At 48.1% G+C, this 20,214-nt stretch overlaps 2 protein-coding genes across 4 annotated transcripts in view; one reads left to right on the plus strand and one right to left on the minus strand.

Moving 5' to 3' along the window:
• Positions 1–50: 50 nt before the first annotated feature.
• On the minus strand, positions 51–14,333 carry RIBC1 (RIB43A domain with coiled-coils 1). Of its 3 annotated transcripts, none has more exons than XM_008158305.3 (8): positions 14,244–14,333; positions 13,873–13,986; positions 7,852–7,968; positions 4,645–4,726; positions 4,097–4,441; positions 1,260–1,378; positions 407–816; positions 51–293 (listed from the first exon to the last, which is right to left on the minus strand). In XM_008158305.3, exons 3-8 carry the CDS (start codon positions 7,966–7,968, stop codon positions 212–214), a joined length of 1,155 nt encoding a protein of 384 aa, XP_008156527.2. In that variant the 5' UTR covers positions 13,873–13,986; positions 14,244–14,333; the 3' UTR covers positions 51–211. The 3 variants fall into 3 exon arrangements, with proteins under 3 accessions (XP_008156527.2, XP_054569823.1, XP_054569837.1); XM_054713848.1 differs by lacking the exon at positions 14,244–14,333 and adding an exon at positions 14,212–14,225; XM_054713862.1 differs by lacking the exon at positions 14,244–14,333 and having other exon boundaries at positions 7,852–7,954; positions 13,873–13,902.
• A 245-nt stretch (positions 14,334–14,578) lies between these two features.
• The window catches only part of SMC1A (structural maintenance of chromosomes 1A), a 32,387-nt gene continuing 26,751 nt past the window's right edge, over positions 14,579–20,214 (plus strand). The window contains exons 1-3 of the mRNA XM_008158306.3: positions 14,579–14,742; positions 19,783–19,971; positions 20,071–20,183. Coding sequence (XP_008156528.1) covers positions 14,634–14,742; positions 19,783–19,971; positions 20,071–20,183 — 411 coding nt within the window. The 5' untranslated portion in view covers positions 14,579–14,633. The remainder of the gene's footprint in view (positions 14,743–19,782; positions 19,972–20,070; positions 20,184–20,214) is intronic.

A 20,214-nucleotide genomic window follows, 5' to 3' on the forward strand; every position in this document is an offset into this window, starting at 1 on the left:
CAAAGCAGTGCCTCACACCTTTGGGTCCTATTCTAACACGTGGCCTTGATTTTAGTGAATAACTTTATTACCTACGCTCACAGGTGGGGGTACTGGCTCAGCTATCTTCCTCTGGGGAACGGAAGGGGAATCTGCAGCATTTTTCCTCTAACTGCTTAGCTTCTATGGGCTTCATGGGGGCTGGGGGAAGGAAGAAATGACCGTCTTGAGCTCAGCGGCTACTGGGGTTGAAGCGGAGGTGATAGGCGACCATAGGTTGATTGCTGTAGATCATTGAATTCAGGTAATTCTGCCTGTGAAAGAAGTGCAGAAGCCTCAACCAATAGGCTTTCCCTGTCTGTGTGGCCTTCACCGTTCCTCCCTACCCCTTGGCAGTCATCCCTGCGGCCACCCCCCTAGAACTCACTGGGCTTTGTGGTCGTAAGCCAGCTGCTGGTTGAAGGAGCCCAGCCCCCTCCGGAATTCAGCACACAGCTGCCTCTCCTGTTCTTCTAGCTCCAGGGACGCTTGGGCCAGGCATGCGGCCTGTCTGTCCCATTCGGCATCCCGTGCTTGTTCGGCCCGCCGCTGCACCTCCTTTTCACGGCATTGCGCTGCCTGGGCTTTCTTGATGCTGGTTTGCTTCTCTGGAACCACGGCCTTCCCCTTCCCGCCATAGGGCAGGATCCGGGAGGCAGGGGGCATAGTCACAGGTTGTGGGATGATCTGGGGTTTCTCATTCAGTAGGTCACTCTTGATCTGGTGATGGATCTCTTTCAAATTGGCCTCCTGTTCACGCCGATATTCTTGGAGCCGCCGCTCAGCCACCTCAGCTGCCTGGTGGGATCCCCCCCCCCGAATGGGAGCAGTTGGGTACCCAACCTTCAGGGAACTTTCAGTCACAGGGGAAGGGGAGACATGGCCCTATTCTCCATCTCAGGGGTAGAAGGAACAGAGGTATTGCATGGCCCTTGAATGACCGAAGGTGGGGGAAGGGGTGGAATGGACAGAGAACTTCCCTGCCCTCAGGAAGCCTTTAGGCTGAGCAGCTGGGGAAGGCAGGGCAGTGTTCTGTGCTCAAGTCGGCCTGAGTCTGGAGGTGGGGCATGGCATCTTCTGCCCTAAGAGTCCCCTTGGGGAAAGGGGCAAGTCCTCAGGTAGATGAGAGGGCTGGTGTTGATTGGAGAATAATTGTGAGGAGAAGCTGTGGCTAAGACTCCCCAGGACTTTGTTCAGGGGGGTTAGGGAGGGCTCAGAGCGCTGGATGGCTCAGGCCGTACCTGGACTTTGTGGGCATTGGCCATGGCATACTTCATGGCTATGCGGCAAGATTCCTCCAGCTTGGCCAGCTGGGTGGCCCGAGTTTCCACAGCTACACGCAGCTTCTCACGGAGCTCATCTACACAGAGAAATATGACCAGGGCCCTGTACTGGCCTGCTTCATTCTGGGTTTGCTCATTCAGCCATTTGTTCAACAAGCATGGTTGGTGTGTATGCGTATGCATGTTTTGGAGTGGGGGTAATATCCTAATTGTAGGCATGTAGAGTGAGCTACTCTGTCAGGCTAAGGCTAGCCAAAGTGGCAGCAACAAGGATTTCTCAAGTGCCTAACTCAGTGGTCGGCAAACTCATTAGTCAACAGAGCCAAATATCAACAGTACAACAATTGAAATTTCTTTTGAGAGTCGAAAACCGACTTCTGCGCATGGGCCACGAAGTTTCAATTGCACCGTACGTGCGCGCCCGCACGTGGTATTTTGTGGAAGAGCCACACTCAAGGGGCCAAAGAGCCGCATGTGGCTCGCGAGCCGCAGTTTGCCGACCACTGCCCTGAAAGATGCCTCCAGTGGACCTGGATCCCAGTGCCAGCTCTTCTGTTGCTTCTGAGCTGTGTGACCTTGGGGAAATCACTCCATCTCTCTGAGCCTCAGTCTAAGAGCCATGTGTTGGGTTCGGAGGACACCATGGAATTAGATCCCGTCCTCAGAGTGCTCCCTGTCTAGTGGGGGAAATGGGTCAAACATAGATCGTCATACCACAATGTGGTAAGGTCAATGAGAGATGTGTACAGGGCATTATGAGAGTTTTAAAACTATGGTTTTTTAAATTGATTTTTAGAGAGAGGGGAAGGAAGAGGGACAGAGAGATAGAAACATCGATGAGAGAGAAACATCATCCATCAGCTGCCTCCTACACATCCCCTACTGGGGATCGAGCCCGCAACCCGGGCATGTGCCCTGATTGGGAATCAAACCATGGCCTCTTGGTTCATGGGTTGACCCTCAACCACTGAGCCACACCGGCCGGGCTTATGAGAACTTTAGACGGTGGGTGAGGTGATCCTTGAAATACAGGTTGCAGATTAGCCAGAAAGAGCAAAGGGCATTTCGGGCCACTGGCATAACATGAGCAAAGGTATTAACACTTAAACCAATCACACTGGTCTTGCAGCTTCTAGAGCATGCCAGACACCCCTGCCTCGTGGGTTTGCAAAAGATGTTACTCCTGGCTCAGCTTTCTTGCTTCCCTCGGTCTTTGCTCAAATGTTACTGCTTCAATGAGGTCTTCCCTCTCTCTCCTACCTAAAATGACAACCTGCCTGCCTCCAACATTTATTTCCCTTCCCTGATTTTTCTCCCTGGCATTTGTCACCATCCAATATATTCTACATGTAACATTACTTGGCCTATTGCCCGTCTCTCTCCTCACTAGAAGGTAACCGGAGCGGGGAGCAAACCCACAACCCAGGTATATGTACCCTTAACTGGGAATCGAACCTGTGACCCTTTGGTGTGTGGGCCGACACTCTAACCACTGAGCACACCGGCCAGGGCTAAACTGATTTTCTTGAAGGCATAGTTCTGTAGGCTTCTGGAGGGTGCCTGTCTTGTTTACTTTGGTCTCCAACTGATCATTCAGCAACGATTTATTGAGCTCCCTACACAGTGGTAGGCCCTGTACTAGGCAACTGGCATACAGGTGTGCAAATGAGACATATGGTTCATCTTTAGTGAGCCAACATTTTGGGGAAAAGACTGACATCCACAAATACTTTCAGAGATAGTTACATCTATAAGTAGTACAACAGAACAGAATGCTGTATAATAGGGATAACTGCAAGGTGGGCAGTATGAGTAATAAGAGATAGTCCTTGCCCTGGAAGGGCTTACTCAAATGGAAGAGGAGAACGTGGCCACAGATAATGTCATAGTAATGGTAGCTACTGGTCATTGAGCACTGACTTAAAACCCTTAAGTGATGACCCACTGCCTACACAATAAAGTCACGATGCCTTAGTTTGGTGTTCTCTCTTCCTCTGAACCCTCGAACCCTGGACTGCACTGACACTAAACTGTGTGTGAATCCTAAACCAGACCATTCACGGACCCAGTGCTGCAAACTGTGCTGCGCACACAGAATCTCATTTCATTCTCACATGAGCTCTATGTGCAATGGATTCATTCCCATTTTAAAGACGAGGAAGCTGAAGCACAGAGGGGAAAATTCATTTGCCCAAACCAGCTAGTAAGTGGCAGAGCTGTTAGGTCTGTCTTCTCTTTACTGTGCTGCCTCCTGGTAATGAAATGCCAGGATTGTCCAGCTGGCATGGCTCAGTGGTTGAGCATCAACCTATGAACCAGGAGGTCATGTTCGATTCCCAGTCAGGGCACATGCGGGTTGTGGGCTTGATTCTCAGTGGATTGGGGTGCAGGAGACAGCCGATCAATGATTCTCTCTCATCATTGATGTCTCTATCTATATCTATCTATCTATCTATCTATCTATCTATCTATCTATCTATCTATCTATCTATCTATCTATCTATCTATCTATCTATCTCCCTCCCTCTCCCTTCCTTTCTGGAATCAATACAAATATATATATATTTTTAAATGCTAGGCTGATCAGGGACCAATGGTTACATTGTCCATTACTGAAGAAAGTCAGGGAGCTTGGGGTCTGATCAATCTTTCAGCAGCAGCCCTAGGGGTAATTGAACCATCTCACCCCCTCAACCACCGCCCCTCCACAGTTCTGGTCTCCTGGGTGCTGTCCCCGACTTAGGACTTTTTCCTACCAGGCCTCAGGTCTCAGCCTGAAGGGCCCAGCTACTTACCGGTACGCCTTTCATCAGCCCTGGCTTGCTGTCGCTCGTGTAGCTGCTTCTCCAGGTTGTATCTCAACTGTTCCTGCTGCATTCTCACGGTCATGGCCCTCCCCGGGTCCTCCCCAGAGAAGTACTGCAGGCTGGATGGGTTATAGTGGGCATCACGGTTAGCGTGAAGGGCTTGAAACCCCTTCCAGAGTTGGTCTGGAGCCCAAAGGTTAAATTCACGCCTATTCTTGAGCTGTTGTTTCTGCTCGCGAAACTCTTGGACTTTTTTGGCCAGGCGACGTGTCCGTTCTGCGTCTTCCTTTTCTAGCATCTGCGCTACCATATCATAGTGGACCTGGGCGGTACCTGGGGATGGTGGGCAGGGACATAGAAGAGGCCCCACAGGAGGGACAGAGCCCACTCAGCATGGCCTCTGCCCCCAAGGCCCACCCGGTTTGTTCCACCACACCCGGGCCTCAAGGCCCCACTTGGAGGCAGAACTGCCTTACTTAGTCCACTCAGTCCCTTTCATTCTCCTCCTGGGCAGGCCTCTGGCCTTGGGCTTTTACCGTGAGCTTCATCCTTGCTCCGCTCTCTGGCCTCCCGAAGCTTCCGCTCTTCTACCTGGCTGTTCAGAGTTTCAACATCCACCTGATCCCAAAGAAATTAGCTGAATTGTGGCAGGGCCCAGCAGCAGGCTTTACCCTGCTCAGAAATCCTGTTTAAAAATCCTCCTATAGCCCTAACCGGTTTGGCTCAGTGGATGGAGCGTCGGCCTGTGGACTCAAGGGTCCCAGGTTCGATTCCGGTCAAGGGCATGTACCTTAGTTGCGGGCACATACCCAGAAGGGAGTGTGCAGGAGGCAGCTGATTGATGTTTCTCTCTCATAGATGTTTCTAGCTCTCTATCCCTCTCCCTTCCTCTCTGTAAAAAAATCAATTAAAAAAAATCCTCCTCTAGATCCCTAATACCTACTGGATAATAGTGTTGCACCTATAGTCTGGCCAGCATGGCTCAATGGTTGAGCATTGACCTATGATCCAGGAGGTTACGGTTCAATTCCCCATCAGGGTGCATGCCTGGGTGGCAGGCTCAATCCCTAGTAGCCGGTGTGCAGGAGGCAGCTGATCAGTAATTCTCTCTCAATATTGATGTTTCTGTCTCTCTCTCCCTCTCCCTTCCTCTGCTGAAATCAATAAAAATATATTTCAAAAAATAGTGTTCCACCATCTCAGCATGGTTCGGAAGCCCCTCGATAATCTAGCTTCTGCTCATTCTCCAACCTCATCTCAGTACCCTCTCCCCTGTCCCACCCTCAGGAGCTCCGTGCTTACAGTTTCCTGCACATCTTAGTCTGTTTTGCATGGTCAGCTTTTGCTCCAGCCACTTAGAACACTTTTCATCCGTTCTTTACGGAAACCTACTCATCCCTCCAGCACAGGCTTCACTTTCCTGACCCCTCTGGCAGGTGTTACTCCCACAGGATCTCAGACCCACTGTCCACATTACATTGAAGTTTGCCTCTCTTGGTGATTTCCGCCCCCAGACAGTGAGTCCATTAAGGGGCGAGACTGGGCCTCAGCTTTGTGTCGCTCCTGTGCAACCCACTGCTTGGCACAGAGCAGGCCCTAGGAAGTGCTGGCCAACAGGATCTCAGTCACACCACTCAAGCCTCAGCCAATCACTTACTTGGGTCAGGCACTCTGCTCTGGTTTACAGGGCTGCCACCCTAAGTGAATATCTCAACATTTCCTTTAGCCTCATTTTACTGAGGAGGAGCTTAGAGCTCAAAGACCTGGGACTCATCCAAAGCCACACACCTAGTACACAGCAGACCTGGCCTTGAGTGCAGGTGTAGGGTCTTTTCCACAATACATGCTTCATCCTCCCTTCAGCCACCCCCACCCCCAATCTATTTTTTTCTTAAACTACCAATGTTTTCTCTTTATTTTGATTGTAATTCATTCATTCAAACTGTTTCAAAATTGTGCAAAGGGGAATACAGTTTAGTGAAGAATGTGTCCCTCCCATCTCTGTACTTCAGCCTGGCTAACATTCTCTTATGTAGCCTTCCAGAGAGGGTTTAGGCATATGCAGTACCAAATATCCTTTAGACTTCTTTTGGTTCTACACTAGTTGTTTTTCAAGAACCAGGCCTGTTGGCCCAGAGCTGACTGGAGAAGAGTCAGCTGTCACAGGCTCTTCTTCCCCAAATCTTTTCCCCTGCAACCCCAACTGCCTTCCCAGGCCCTTCTTGCGCCTAGAAGTGGGTGCTCTCTCTCGCTCTCCTTCCTTTCCATCCCCAGGGCCAGCTCAAATGAGGGAGGGGGCCCGGCCAGTGTGCTCAGTGGTTGAGTGTTGACCCATGAACCAGGAGGTCGTGATTCCATTCCCAGTCAGGGCATATGCCCGGGTTTCAGGCTTGATCCCCAGTACAGGGCGTGCAGGAGGCAGCAGATCCATGATTCTCTCTCATCATTAATGTTTCTATCTCTCTCTCCCTCTCCCTTCCTCTCTGAAATCAATAAAAATCCTATCTAATAAAAGAGTAATATGCAAATTAACCATCACTCAGCTACGCCCACAAGCCATGCCCACAAGTCACGCCCACAAGCCAATCAGGAGCGAATATGCAAGTAAACCCAACCAAGATGGCTACCGCCACAGAGAGCAGGAGGGAGGCTTGGGTTTCCCTGGCAATGGAGAAAGCCAAGCTTTCCGCCTGCCCTTGCCAGCCTAGGACTCCACTCAAGGCTACAAAGTTTCAATGATAGAAGATACATAAATCCAAACAGAAATGGCGGCAGCCACAAAGCTGGACAGAGCAGGAGGGAGGCTTGGGTTGCCCCCGGCGATGGAGGAAACCAAGTTTTCTGCACACCCTGGCTGGCCCAGGCCTCTGCTTAAGGCTACAAAGTTTCAATTATAGAAGATAAATAAACCCCAGATACCAGGGCCTCCGCTTGGGTCGCCAGGGGGTGTGGCCAGCCTGCAAACCACCACAGGCCCCTGGCCCAGGCTGCCCCATGCCCCAAGGGAACCCCCACCCTAATCTGGGACATCCTTCAGGGCAAACCAGCTGGCCCCCACCTGTGCACCAGGCCTCTATCCTACCTAATAAAAGAGTAATATGCAAACTGACCATCACTCCAACACACAAGATGGCTGCCCCCATGTGGTCAAAGATCCGGCCCCCATGTGGACACAAGATGGCCACCACAAGATGGCCAGAAGGGGAGGGGAGTTGGGAGGGACCAGACCTGCAAGGGAAGGCAGTTGGGGGTGATCAAGCCTGCAGGGGAGGGCAGTTGGGGGGGACCTAGGCCTGCAGTGGAGAGCAGTTGGGGGGGACCAGGCCTGCGGGGAGGGCAGTTAGGGGCAAACAGGCTGGCAGGGGAGTGGTTAGGGGGTGATCAGGCTGACAGGCAGAAGAGGTTAGGGGCAATCAGGAAGGCAGGCAGACGAGCAGTTGGGAGCCAGCAGTCATGGATTATGAGAGGGATGTCCAACTGCCCGTTTAGGCCCCATCCTGGTGGGATCGGGCCGAAACGGGCAGTTGGACATCCCTCAAGGGGTCCCAGATTGGAGAGGTTGCAGGCTGGGCTGAGGGACACCCCCCCCCCCTACACGAATTTCGTGCACCAGGCCTCTAGTATATTAATAAAACAAAAAAAATATTTTTTTTAGGGAGGGGGCAACAGGCACTGCTATGTTCCTCTCCAGATACAAAAGTGAGGTGGCTCTGGGTCCCAAGAAAGTCCCACTGCCCACTCACCCCCATGACTCGGGTGCGCACATCAAAGAATCGTTTCTGTCGCTCCTTTTCGCGATTTCGTCTAGCCTCAATGGCTGCCACCTGCTTGGGATCTGGTGGCAGGCTGTAGGGAAACATCTGGAGAAAGGGTGCGGTAGGATGTCCCGTCAGTGCTAGACCCCACCCCCATTCCTTTCTCCCCATAGTATCTCACCGGTTGGTTAGTGATTCCTGATTTTACTTCCTGTTATATTTCATATTTGTGTCCTCCATCTCTGCTGTCACCACCCGAATTCGGGCCTCACAATCTGGTGCCAGTCTACTCCCACCTGCTGGGTTTAGAAGAGTGTCTCCATCTCCATGACCTGCTCCCTGCTAACCTTTCTAAGTCTCAAACTTACAACATCCTCCCTTTCACCTTACGCTTTATTCCGTTTTCCTCATTTCAGCAAATGGCACCACCACTACCCCTTTATTTATTTTTATTATTCTTCAGTCAAACGAAAAGCTACAGGGCTTAAAATGACCTGTGTCCCTTCATAGCTGGGGAAGTCCGCTTTGGGCATGCAGCCAGCTAAAGCCACAACCCAAAACACTGCAAATATAAATCTTATCATGTCCCTCAGGCAGTCTGCGCTGAGACTGACAAAACGTGTTTCTAAGGGCAGACAGCCCTTGAGCCTCCAGGAAATCACCCTAACACAGGGGCCTCAGCTAATCTCAGGCAAGAAATCAGATTTTGGTTTTTACAATCGACTGGGATCTAAAGCTTGAAATAGTCATACTTTACATTTTTTACAATGTTACCATGTCTCTCACCTGCTTAAAACACTCCACTTGCCTTCTCACTGCACTTAGAATTAGATCCAAACGCCTAGCCGTAGGCTTCCAGGATCCGCTTCCTGCACACCTCTCCAGCTCATCTCATGCCAGCAGCACCCCTGCTCACAGAGCCCCAGGCACACTGAGCAAGTCCCCCAATGAAATAGCTATTCCCACCGCAGGGCCTTTATCCACCGCTGTTGTTTTGTTTGGAATACCATTCCTCAATTCCTCCTACAGCTAGTTCCCATCTTAAAAAAAAAAATTGTGACCTGGCCTATTTGCTCAGTAGTTAGAGCATTGGCCCTCGGACCTAATGGTTGCAGGTTTGATTCCCAGTCAAGGGTGCATACCTGGGTTGCAGATTCGCTCCTTGCCCGTCGGGGTGCATGCGGTAGGCAACCAATTGATTTGTCTCTCTCACATTGATGTCTCTCTGTCTCTCTCTCTCTGTCTCTCTCTCTGTTTCTCTCTCTCTCTCTCTCTCCCCCTTCTCCCTCACTTCCACTCTCTTTCAAAATCAATGGAAAAAATATCCTCAGGTGAGGATTAAAAAACACACCACCAGCCCTGGCCAATTTGGCTCAGTGGATAGAGCGTCGGTCTGTGGACTGAAGGGTCCGGGTTCAATTCTGGATAAGAGCATGTACCTAGGTTGCAGGCTCCTCCCCAGCCTGGGCCCTGGTCAGGGCTCATGCAGGAGGCAACCAATCAATGTGTTTCTCTCACATCGGTGTTTCTCTCTGTCTTTCCCTCTCTCTGAAAATCAATGGGAAAAATAATCCTCGGGTGAGGATTAAAAACAAACAAATACACAACCATTTTGTAACTGTGAAATATTAGATACACACAGGAGAATATATATAACCCGTATGTAAGTTAGGAAGCATGGTAAAATAGAGATCCATGAACCAACTCTCCAACTTGGGAAATAGAACATGATCAATATTAAGTATCTTGTATCTCTTCTCCCTTATCCTTACTCTGAGAGATAACCATTGTCCCAAATGTTACCACTCCCTTACTAATATGCATTAACATACTGTGTGTACTAGTCCCCAAACAACATTTTAAAACATTTTCTTGTCTTGGAACTTTATAGAATATCATGAAGAATGTATTATTTTACATTTTGCTTTTTTTCCACTCATGCTCATTTGATCATTTAACAAATATTTGTGAAGTGCCTTACTGTCATTCTTCTAAGCATTGGGAGAGATCAAGGAGCATAAGTGATAAAAAGTTGAGTCCTTGTGGAGGTTATTTTCTAGTGGGGCCAGACACACAACACAACAAAGAGTACATTAAACAGTTCATAAGATGATGATAAATGCTATGGGAAAAAATATAGAGCACGATAAGGGGCAATGAAAGTGCCAAGGAAATAGAGGAGGGTGTTTCAATTTTAAATATGGACATCAGGGGACACATAACTAAGACGGTAATATTTGATTGAATACTTGAGGAAGTTGAGGGAGTCATCTATACAGATATCTAGGAAGAGAACACTTCAGTCAGAGGGAACAGCAAGTGCGAAGGCCATAAGATGGACACACATTTGCCCGACCGGTGTGGCTCAGTGGTTGAGCATCGACCTATGAACTAGGAGGCCACAGTTCGAATCCGGGTCAAGGCACATGATGTTTCTCTCCCTCTCTCTCTCAGCCCTCCCACCCCCAGTTGTGGGCTCTATCCACAGTGGGGGGGGGGTGCAAGAGGCAGCTGATCAATGATTCTCTCTCATCAAGGATGTTCCCATCTCTCTCTCCCTCTCCTCTCTGAAATCAATAACAAATATACTTAAAAAAAGATGGACACGCATTCAAGTGAACAGCAGGAGGCAACTGTGTGAGCAAAGGAGAAGTAGGTAGGAAATGTCATTAGAGAGATAATGCAGGGGCTAGAGCATGTAGGAATTTGCAGACCATTGGAAAGGCTGTGGATTTTACTCTGAAACAGGCAGCCATTGGAGGGTTTTGAGCAGTGGAAGTGATGTGTTTTGCCTTTTATTTTTAAAGGACAACTCTGGTTGCTGTGTTAATAATAGACTGGGATTAGGGGAGGCAAGGCTATAAGCCAGAAGACCAGACAGGAGGCTACAGCAGTCGTCCAGGCAAAGACGATGGTGACTCACACCAGGTTGGGAATAGCAGAGGTGGTGAGAAGTGGTCACATTCTGGATATATTCTGAAGGCAGAACTGATTAAGATTTTCTGATGGATTGGATGTGAGTTGTGAGAGCAGTGTCAAGAATAACTTCAAGCCTGGCTGGTGTTGCTCAGTGGACTGAGCGCCGTCCTATGATTCCTGGTCAGGGCACATGCCTGGGTTTTGGGTTCAGTGCAGCTGATAAATGTCTCTCTCCCCATCTCCCTTCCTCTCTCTCTAAAATCAATAAAAACATATTTTAAAAAAGAATAACTTCAAGGATTTGGGCCTACGGAAGAATTATACATCCTTATCTCATTGCCCTCAAGGTTAGCCACATGATTTGCTTTGCCCTTTCCAGTGTGAGAATTGACATGTGTCATTGCCAAGCAGAACAAAGAGCCATTAGGTGATAGCCACTTTTTCTCTTCACTCTCTGCTATGAGACTGGCAAGGTCCCAGGTAAGGGCTGCTCCTTCAGCCTGGGTCCTGGAGTGGTGACATAGAGCAGAGATGCAGCCAACCCAAGAAGCAGGAATGAGAAATAATTTCTTTTGTTTTTTTAAAATATATTTTTATTGATTTCAGAGAGCAAGGGAGTGGGAGAGATGGAAATATCAATGATGAGAGAGAATCATTGATCGGCTGCCTCCTGCATGCTCCCCCTATTGGGAATCGAGCCCACAACCTGGGCATTTGCCCTGACCGGGAATTCAACTGGGACCTCCTGGTTCATAGGTCGACAATAAATGTTTGTCTTTATAAGCTTTTGAGATTTTGGGATTGTTTGTAACCTCAGCATAATTTAGCTTATCCTGACTGATATAAGGGAATCTACAGCTATAAGGCTGTAGGAGACTTCTAAGGGAGTAGTGAGTGTATATGGATAAGAATGTCTGAGGGGAGACAGGGAGAAGAGGAGCCAGCACTGTAGGCTAAGGAGGAATGGCCAGTGAGGTGGAAGAAAAACCAGGAGTGTGGTGTCAGAGAAGCCAAGTGAAGAAAGTGCTTTTGGGAGGAGAGAGTGAATGACTGATGATGGGTTAAGAGGAGAACTGAGAACTGTGTGTGCTTAATAATATGAGGATTGCTGATGACCATGTCAAGAACATTTTTGGTGGAGTTGTGGGGATGAAAGCCTGATTGCAGTGGTTTCAAGAAAAACAAGGGCTCCGTGGCCCAAACAACCCAGTTTATCTATTTTTAATTGTAAGAGAAAAAGAGGGAAGAGGAATCTGTAGATTACGAGAGAGTTATACACTGAGTGGCCAGATTATTATGATCTCTGAACGCATAATAATCTGGCCACTCATTGTATATCCTATATAATAAAAGGCTAATATGCAAATTGTCCCCTCGACCAGGAGTTCGACCAGCAGGCAGGCCGGCCAACTGCCCATGCCCCCCCCGCCCCCCGCCAGGCTAGCTAGACCCCACCCATGCACGAATTCATGCACCGGGCCTCTAATATATATACTGAGTGGCCAGATTATTATGCGTTCAGAGATCATAATAATCTGGCCACTCAGTGTATATACAGGTGGGAAAGTTTCTGTAGCATATACCTAGAAGTGGAAGTGCTGGATCCCAGCACTTAAAGTATATTTAACTTGCAAGATAATGCTAACTTGTTTTCCAAGGAGATTGTACCAACAGTGCATAAAAACTACAGTGTAGTCAGGTCGGTGTGGCTCAGTGGTTGAGCATCAACCTATGAACCAGGAGGTCCTGGTTCCATTCCCGGTCAGGGCACATGCCCAGGTTTTGGGCTCGATCCCAGGGTGGGGTGTGCAGAAGGCAGCTGATGAATGATTCTCTCTCATCATTGTTGTTTCTTTCCTTCTCTCTCTTTCTTTCTCTCTCTCTCTTCCTTTCTGAAATCAATAAAAATATATTTTAAAAAAAACAAAAAACCTACAGTGTATAAAAATTTAGGCATTCCACATCTTCACCAACACTTGGTATTGCAGGCTTTTTAATTTTTGCCCATTTGTGCTTATAAAACGATAATTGATTTTAATTGGAATTTTCCTTATTGCTAATGAGGTTGTACACCTTTTCATGTGTATTTTGGTCATTTTTGTTTACTCTTCTCTGAAGTGCCCATTTACATCTTTTGTTCGTTTTTTTATTTTTATTTTTAAATTTTTTATTTTTATTTTAAAATAATTCTTTATTGTTGAAAGTATTACATAAGTCCTCTTTTGTTCATTTTTTAAAAAATCAGGTTGTTTGCTCTTTTCTTAATTTTAGGAGTTCCTTATGTATTCTATACAACAATCACTTGTTAGTTTATATGTGGCAAACATCTCCAATTTGGGGCTCATCTTTTCACTTTATTATTTTTGATATTAGTTTTTATTATTTAAGAAATCCACTGAGGTCATAAAGATATTCTCCCATATGTTCTTCTAAAATTTCTAAAGTTCTGCCGTTCTCATTTAAGTTTTTAACCCATTTGGAATTGTATTTTATATATGGTATGAGAGGTAGGGATTCAATTTGATTTGCCCCCAAGCTCCATTTCGTCAGATTGCTGTCTTTGGATCATTTTATTTCCTCAGCCTAATGGTGACTGTTTCTCCAAGTTGAACTTCATTTATGGCTCCTCTTCTAGATTCTGTCAACCAAACTTTCTCACTTTCTTGCACCTGTCCTAAGACTAAGACTCTTCTCAGCCTCAGGACTAACCCCAGCCTACTCATTCCATCTGTCACAACAATACTTACATTGTGGTGACAGATGGGATGAGTCACTGAAGGGAAGATTCCATAGACATTTTAAGCTTCTTGGACTGCTAAGGCCATGGCCTTAGTAATGACTAGGTATAAGGTGATAGGGGGATGAAGGGATGGAGGAGAGGGATATAAAAGATGGGGAATAGAGAGGGGAAAAGGACAGAGAGAGTAGAGTTGGGGGGCAGTGAATGAAAGAGGAAAGAGAGAGAAAAGAAGGGGGAAGAAAAGGGTGGGGCAGAAGGGGACGAAGAGGAGGGAATGGGATAGAGATGAGGCATGAAGAGGAAGATAGGAAGTGGGGAGAAGAGAAGGATAAGGGGTTCATACAAAATACCTTTCTCAGCAAGGACTCCCAACTTTGAAGCTCCTAGTTGGGGTCCTGCTTCAGGAGCCAACAAATGGCTCAGGTTCACGTCTGCTCTTGGGCTATAGCTTCAGTCTGTGAACTCTGCTTGGAAGAACAGCGGGGAGATGGGATAGGGTAGAACCTCTGGTCAGCCCATATCCCTGTCGCTTATCTTCACCTCCCTTCACACCCCATCCAACCTCGAACTTCATCTCCCTCCCCCTCCGCCCACAGCAAGGTCTGAGTTCATAGAACACCGAATCCTCCCGCTGGCCCCACCTTCCCGTACAGTCCTTCCCAACCCTGTTCTTGTTTGAGCTTTCTAACCCGGCAGGCTGCAGCCACAGCCGATCTCCCACCTTCCTCCTGCCCCGGAGGGCATAACCCTACTATGATTTCTGACTTGTCTCAGCAAGTTTGACCTCCGATCCCTCGCGTCTGCTTCCTCGGATGCGATTTGGTTTGTTTGTGGCGACGCTGTTGCCAAGCAACAAGGAGGGGGGGCGGGCCCTAAACGCTTGTCGTAAGCTCGCATCCTGGCAACGGGTCAACAAAACTTTCACGCCAGCCGGAAAGCCCTCCTCCCCGGTTCCGGCCAGCGCCGGAAGCAGGAAATCCCGTTTGGCCAGGACTCAAGCTCGCGAGGTTTGCTCTCCGCCCGGCCTGCACCGCGGTGTTTCCCGCGCAGGTTACTCCAGTTCCCGGCGTACGGCGCGGCCATTCGTACCGCCGCCGGCGCCGACGCCGTCATGGGTTTCCTGAAACTGATTGAGATTGAGAACTTTAAGTCGTACAAGGGTCGACAGATTATCGGACCATTTCAGAGGTTCACCGCCATCATCGGACCCAATGGCTCTGGTGAGATAACCCCGCTACGGCCCTGCGCACATCCCGTCCTGTACCCCTATCCAATATCATAGTACAACCCAGCCCGTGCCACCTGAAATGTCGTGAACCGTAACAGGTTCCTCGCCCCTCCTTCGGGGGTACGGCCCAAAGCCGCTGTCCCGGCTCGGGGACTCTGACTGGAGCCTCTTCCCCAGGTGTCAGTTGCCCGCTCTGCGCGGCCCCCCACTTCACCCCGAGTGGTACGCTCCGCCCAGTATGTTCCCCATCCCTCTGCCCCCTCCCGCCAAAAGTGGTCCAAGTCCGCTGGCAGCCGGATCCCCTCCTTGTCTGAACCCTCTGGATGGCGTGGGACCGCTAGTAGCCCTCCCGTGGCCTCCGGTCCCAAACGGTACATTTAACCCGTCCCGCCTCACATTGGTACGCTCCGATTTCGCCCCCCTTTTTTTTTGTACTCTCCTTCGGTGGCGGGCAATTTTGAATTTGAGACCCAGCGCTTGCGCCTCCAGAGTGCTTGGGGTCTCCACCCTCCCATCTCCGGCCGCCCTCTCCATCTCCGAGGTGGCTGTGCCTCGGTCTCGCCCCTGTGCTAGCACTGAAACCGCTGCAAAGCCCGAACCTGTTCGCTCCCCAAATGAACCGAATGCTTACTGTTTCATAAGGAGTTATTCGGGGTCTGCGGAAATAGCGCGGACTAGATTAAGCCATGCTCGCAGGAAATTTTCGGAAGAAAGAAAGAGAAAATAGAATCTCTTGGCAGCTGCGATAAGCGCTGTGCCGGAAATGAGACCGGTAGATGTTATCGGGTGACCTGGGCGGCGTCTGTAGTTAGCAACAATACTGCATTGTGTACTTAAAAGTTGCTACGAGAGGAGATCTTAAACGTTCTCGGCGCCACAAAAAAATTGTAATTATGCGAGGTGACGGGTGTCAGCGAAACTTACTGGGGGGGGGGGGCATCTTGCAATGTGTACAAATATGGAATCATTATGTTGCACACCGGAAACTTAACAACGTGTTTTATTTCAATAAAACGGGGCGGCGGGGGGGGGGGGGGGGAGAAAGGGTGGTCAGGCCAGACCTCTATTTCATATGTTAGCCCTCCCTCTCTAAATGATACGCGGTGGGTTTCACCCATCTACCCTCTCAAGCGATTGTTCGGAATCCTGCTGAGCTCCTCCACCCCCGAGTTCTTGCTCTAGCTAAATCATTCCCCAGCCTTCACTGAAGTAGCTCTAACTGTGGGCCTCCCTTGGAGTGTTGCCTGTTTGGCTCTCAGTGGAGAGCCGGGTTTCTCAACAGCTGCACTGTTGACATTTCCAGCGAGGTCATCCTTTGCTGTGGCGTTTGGTCCTGTGCATTGTAGGATGTTTTTGTGGCATCCTTGGCTTCTACCCTCTAGATGACCCGTAGCACCCCCGCCCCCCCAGGTGCGACAACAAAGAGTGTCTCCTTCTCAGGACATTGCTAAAAGCCCCCCTGGGGGTTGCAAAATCCCCCCGCCCCCCAACCTCTTGAGAACCACTGGCTTAGAGGGTTAATGCTTGGGGTGCCACTCCAGTTTCTTAGAATTTGGAACGAGGCAAGATGCACCTCTTGTCATTTGGTCCCCTCCACATGGGTAGGCAGATTTGTATACCCAGCTGTTCTGAAAAGGTCCTGGGCCTGACCTCCCCTCTTACCCCCATTCTTCAATGCCCACCTCCATGAGGCATTCCTTGATTCCCCTCAGTGAATTGCTCTTCTCCTCTGGCACACAGTAGGCACTTGGGACACATTAATGTTTATTTTCGCCTATCTTGCATTCACGGTATGTTTTTGTATCTTCGTTACTGGTCTAGGAGTGTCCCAAAGAAGACATTTCTTAAAACGTTTTGTCACTGTCCAGCTCATAATGCATGTTATAAAAATGTTTATAATATTGAATGATTGTGAATAGGGCAGCCTTTGTGAGACGTTCTTAAGGTCTGGGGAGAGCATGGGAGAAGCCCTAAGGTTAGAAATGGGTGTCTAATAGGCTGACTCCTGGTCTGCACCGGGTGCTAGTCCTGCTTGTTAGAATAGGACTTGCCATTTATTGAGCGCCTACTGTGTGTTGAATACTTGATTTATTGGGCCCTTTTACATTGAAATTCTCACAGTGACCCTAAGAGGGAGATCCCATTATCTGTTTTGTATATGAAGAGGCTTGAGGCACTAAGTTGCCATCACTTGCACACCGATTCCCAGAGCCAGGACTAGAACCTATGCTTGTCCCAGCCTGTGCGCCTGCCACTCCAGTGGGGGGCTGTATGCCAGGCATTGTAGATGCTTTGCCCACGCATCATGGTTTCTCACATTTTCCTGGTGAGGTCAGCTAAGAAATAGTGAAACTAAATACAACCTGATCTATTGGACTAGAACCCAAGCTTTTTTTTTTTTCTTTTTTAATTTATCTTTATTGTTGTTGTTTTTTTATTTTGAAGCTCTTTATATAGATTTTAAAACTTGTTAACAACTTCATTGTTGAATGTTGAACCAAATACGATTCTTGGCTATCTTTATTGCTGAAAGTATTAACAGATGCCCCCTTCTTTCCCCCGCATTGACCCCTTTTAGCCTGCCCCTGCCCCTCCCATTCCCCCCAACCCGCCCCAGGCCTTCACCACACTATTGTGTCCATGGGTTATGCATATATGCATATAAGTTCTTTGGTTAGTCTCTTCCCATCCCCCCCACCTTCCTTTATTGTTGAAAGTATTACAGATGTCTCCCCTTTTCCCCCATTGACCCCCTCCACCCCACACCCATCCCCCAAAACATTAAAAAAATAGTTTATTGATTTTTAGAGAGAGAAAGGGAGAGGGAGAGAAAAACATCCTTGTGAGAGTGTAACATCAATTGGCTGCCTCCTACACACCCCCTACTGGGGATCAAGCCTGCAACTCTGGCATGTGCCCTTGACAAGGAATGGAACCAGTGACCTCTTGGTGCATGGGACAGTGCCCAGCCTACTGAGCCATACCTGCCTAGAACCTAAGCTCTTAATCTCTGTCTCAAACTGCCTCCATGGAAGGACCGGGGCTACCATTTTTATAGCTGGATTGTAGATATGTGTTAGAAGTCAGATCCTCAGTTCAGTCACGTAACATGTTTGGGGAGAACCTTGAGATATAATTTACAGAGATTAAACTGTTCCCTCCCCTCTAACCCCAGTCTAAATTTTTAAAAATATTTTTTTCTGAGTCTAAACTGAAGAAAATAAAAACTGTGACTTCTCTACTGAAGAGATAACCACTCTTAATGTTAACAAGCATATTTACCTGAAAGCTAATAAATGCACATGGTATAAAATTTTTAAAAATCCCAGGGGATATACAATAAAAATAAAAATTCCATTTCTCCCCTGACCTGTTACCTACTTTCCTTTCCCGAAGTGACTACTGTTAGACTGTTTACATTTTCATGTGTGTTTTTCTTGTGCCTTTCCCTCTCCCCAAGTTTTTATTATGAAAATTTTCAGACATATATGTTTTGCTTAATCATTTGCAAGTCAATTGTAGACTTAATGACATTCACCTCTAAGGGATTCAGCATTCATCTCCTAAAACCATTCTCCTGTGTTACCAATATACCATTATCACACCTAAGAAAGTTAATTTCCTCATGTCATCAATCATCCAGTTCATATTCAGGCTTCCCTAATTGCTCCCAAAAATGTCTTTTGGGAGGGGGGACAAAATCCAATCAGAGTTCATGTACTGCCTTTGCTTATGTCTCGGGAATCTCCAGTGTTCTGGAATGGTTCTCCTAACCTTTCTTTTTTGACATTGACTCTGAAAAATCTCAGGCCAGTTGTCTTGTAGAACATCCCACATTCTGTTTGCCTTAAGGTTTCCTCATGGTGTCGTTTGCCATGTTCCTCTAACTGCTGTATTTCCTGTTAACCTGAAGGGAGGTCTAAAGACTTGTTTAAATTCAGGTGAAATGTTTTTGGAAAGATACTTCCTAGTTGCTGTGGCCTTCATATTGTATCACAATAGAATATGCCTTTAAAAATATTGTGGCAAAACACACACACACACACAAATTTACTATTGTAACCACTTTTATTTTTATTTTATAACTAGTAGCCCTTCTCACCAGCAGCTTACTGCTGCATGTCTCAGCTGGCCTCCCCGCCCTCCTGTAGCTCTCCACCCGCTGCCCCGCCCTTCTGTAGCTCTCCGCTGGTTGTTATATGTCACAATATAACGACCATTTGCATATTACCTCTTTATTATGTAGGCTTTTTAAAAAAAATCCCCACTCAAGGATATGTTTTTATTGATTTTAGAGAAAGAGGAAGGGGGAGAGAGGGAGAAACATCTTGCCCTGACCAGGGATCAAGCCCACAACCTGGGTATGTGCTCTGACTGGGAATTGAACTCTCGACTTTCAGTCCATAGGCTGATGCTCTTGCCACTGAGCCAAACCGGCTAGGGCATATATTGAGTTTTGTATCTTGCTTGTTTTTCCTATTGTGGGCATTTTCCCATGTTATTAAAGGTTGTAGAACAGCCCTGGCCGGTGTGGCTCAGTTGGTTGGAGCACTGGTTGAGGCGTCATCCCATGCACCAAAGGGTTGTGGGTTCGATTCCTGGTCAGGGCACATACCTGGGTTGCAGGCTCAGTCCCCAGTAGCGGGCATGCAGGAGGCAGTCAATCGATATTTCTCTTTCACACTTGTTTTTTCCTCTCTTCCTCTCCCTTCCTCTCTCTAAAGTCAGTTAAAACACAAAACAAAACACATTTAAAGGTTGTAGAACAATCTATTCTGTAAATATACCTTTTCCTTAGGTGGGGTTCTAGTTTTTGGCTGCTATAAGTAACAACTGCAGAGGGACCATTTTTCTAAGCCTTTGACCCCGAGCTTTGGTTGGGCTCAGTCTTTATGAGCAATATTTTCTCCTCCTGAGTCTGAGAAGTGAGTGCTTAGGGAATGTTCCTGTTCCTCTCAATATCTCCTTAATTCCCTTTCCTCTCCCCTTCTTGCTGACTTCCTCTCCTCTTTGTTGTCCCCTCCACCCTTAGGTAAGTCAAATCTCATGGATGCCATCAGCTTTGTATTGGGCGAGAAAACCAGCAACCTGCGAGTGAAGACCCTGAGGGATCTGATCCACGGAGCTCCTGTGGGCAAGCCAGCGGCCAACCGGGCCTTTGTCAGCATGGTCTACTCCGAGGAGGGTGCTGAGGACCGCACCTTTGCCCGTGTTATTGTTGGTGAGTGAGGTTGGCCAGGGCCTCTCCTTGGGTCCTGGAACATGGCTAGGCTAGTTGGCTGGGGAGGAAAACCTGACCCTTGGCCAACTTGTCTTGTAGGGGGTTCCTCTGAGTACAAGATCAACAACAAAGTGGTCCAGCTACACGAGTACAGTGAGGAATTAGAGAAGTTGGGCATTCTCATCAAAGCTCGTAACTTCCTCGTCTTCCAGGTGGGCTTTTTTTAACAATTATTGGCTTTCT

This window comes from Eptesicus fuscus, chromosome 1 (genome assembly GCF_027574615.1).
Source record: "Eptesicus fuscus isolate TK198812 chromosome 1, DD_ASM_mEF_20220401, whole genome shotgun sequence".
NCBI lineage: Eukaryota > Metazoa > Chordata > Mammalia > Chiroptera > Vespertilionidae > Eptesicus > Eptesicus fuscus.

Excerpts from the sequence above, each read along its gene's own strand:
- RIBC1 (XM_008158305.3), bottom strand. The coding sequence starts at position 7,968 with ATGTTTCCCTACAGCCTGCCACCAGATCCCAAGCAGGTGGCAGCCATT. Across the intron at positions 4,442-4,644 it reads GAGCAAGGATGAAGCTCACG|GTACCGCCCAGGTCCACTAT; the intron begins GTAAAAGCCCAA and ends CACCATCCCCAG. Across the intron at positions 294-406 it reads GCTTACGACCACAAAGCCCA|GCAGAATTACCTGAATTCAA; the intron begins GTGAGTTCTAGG and ends CTTCTTTCACAG.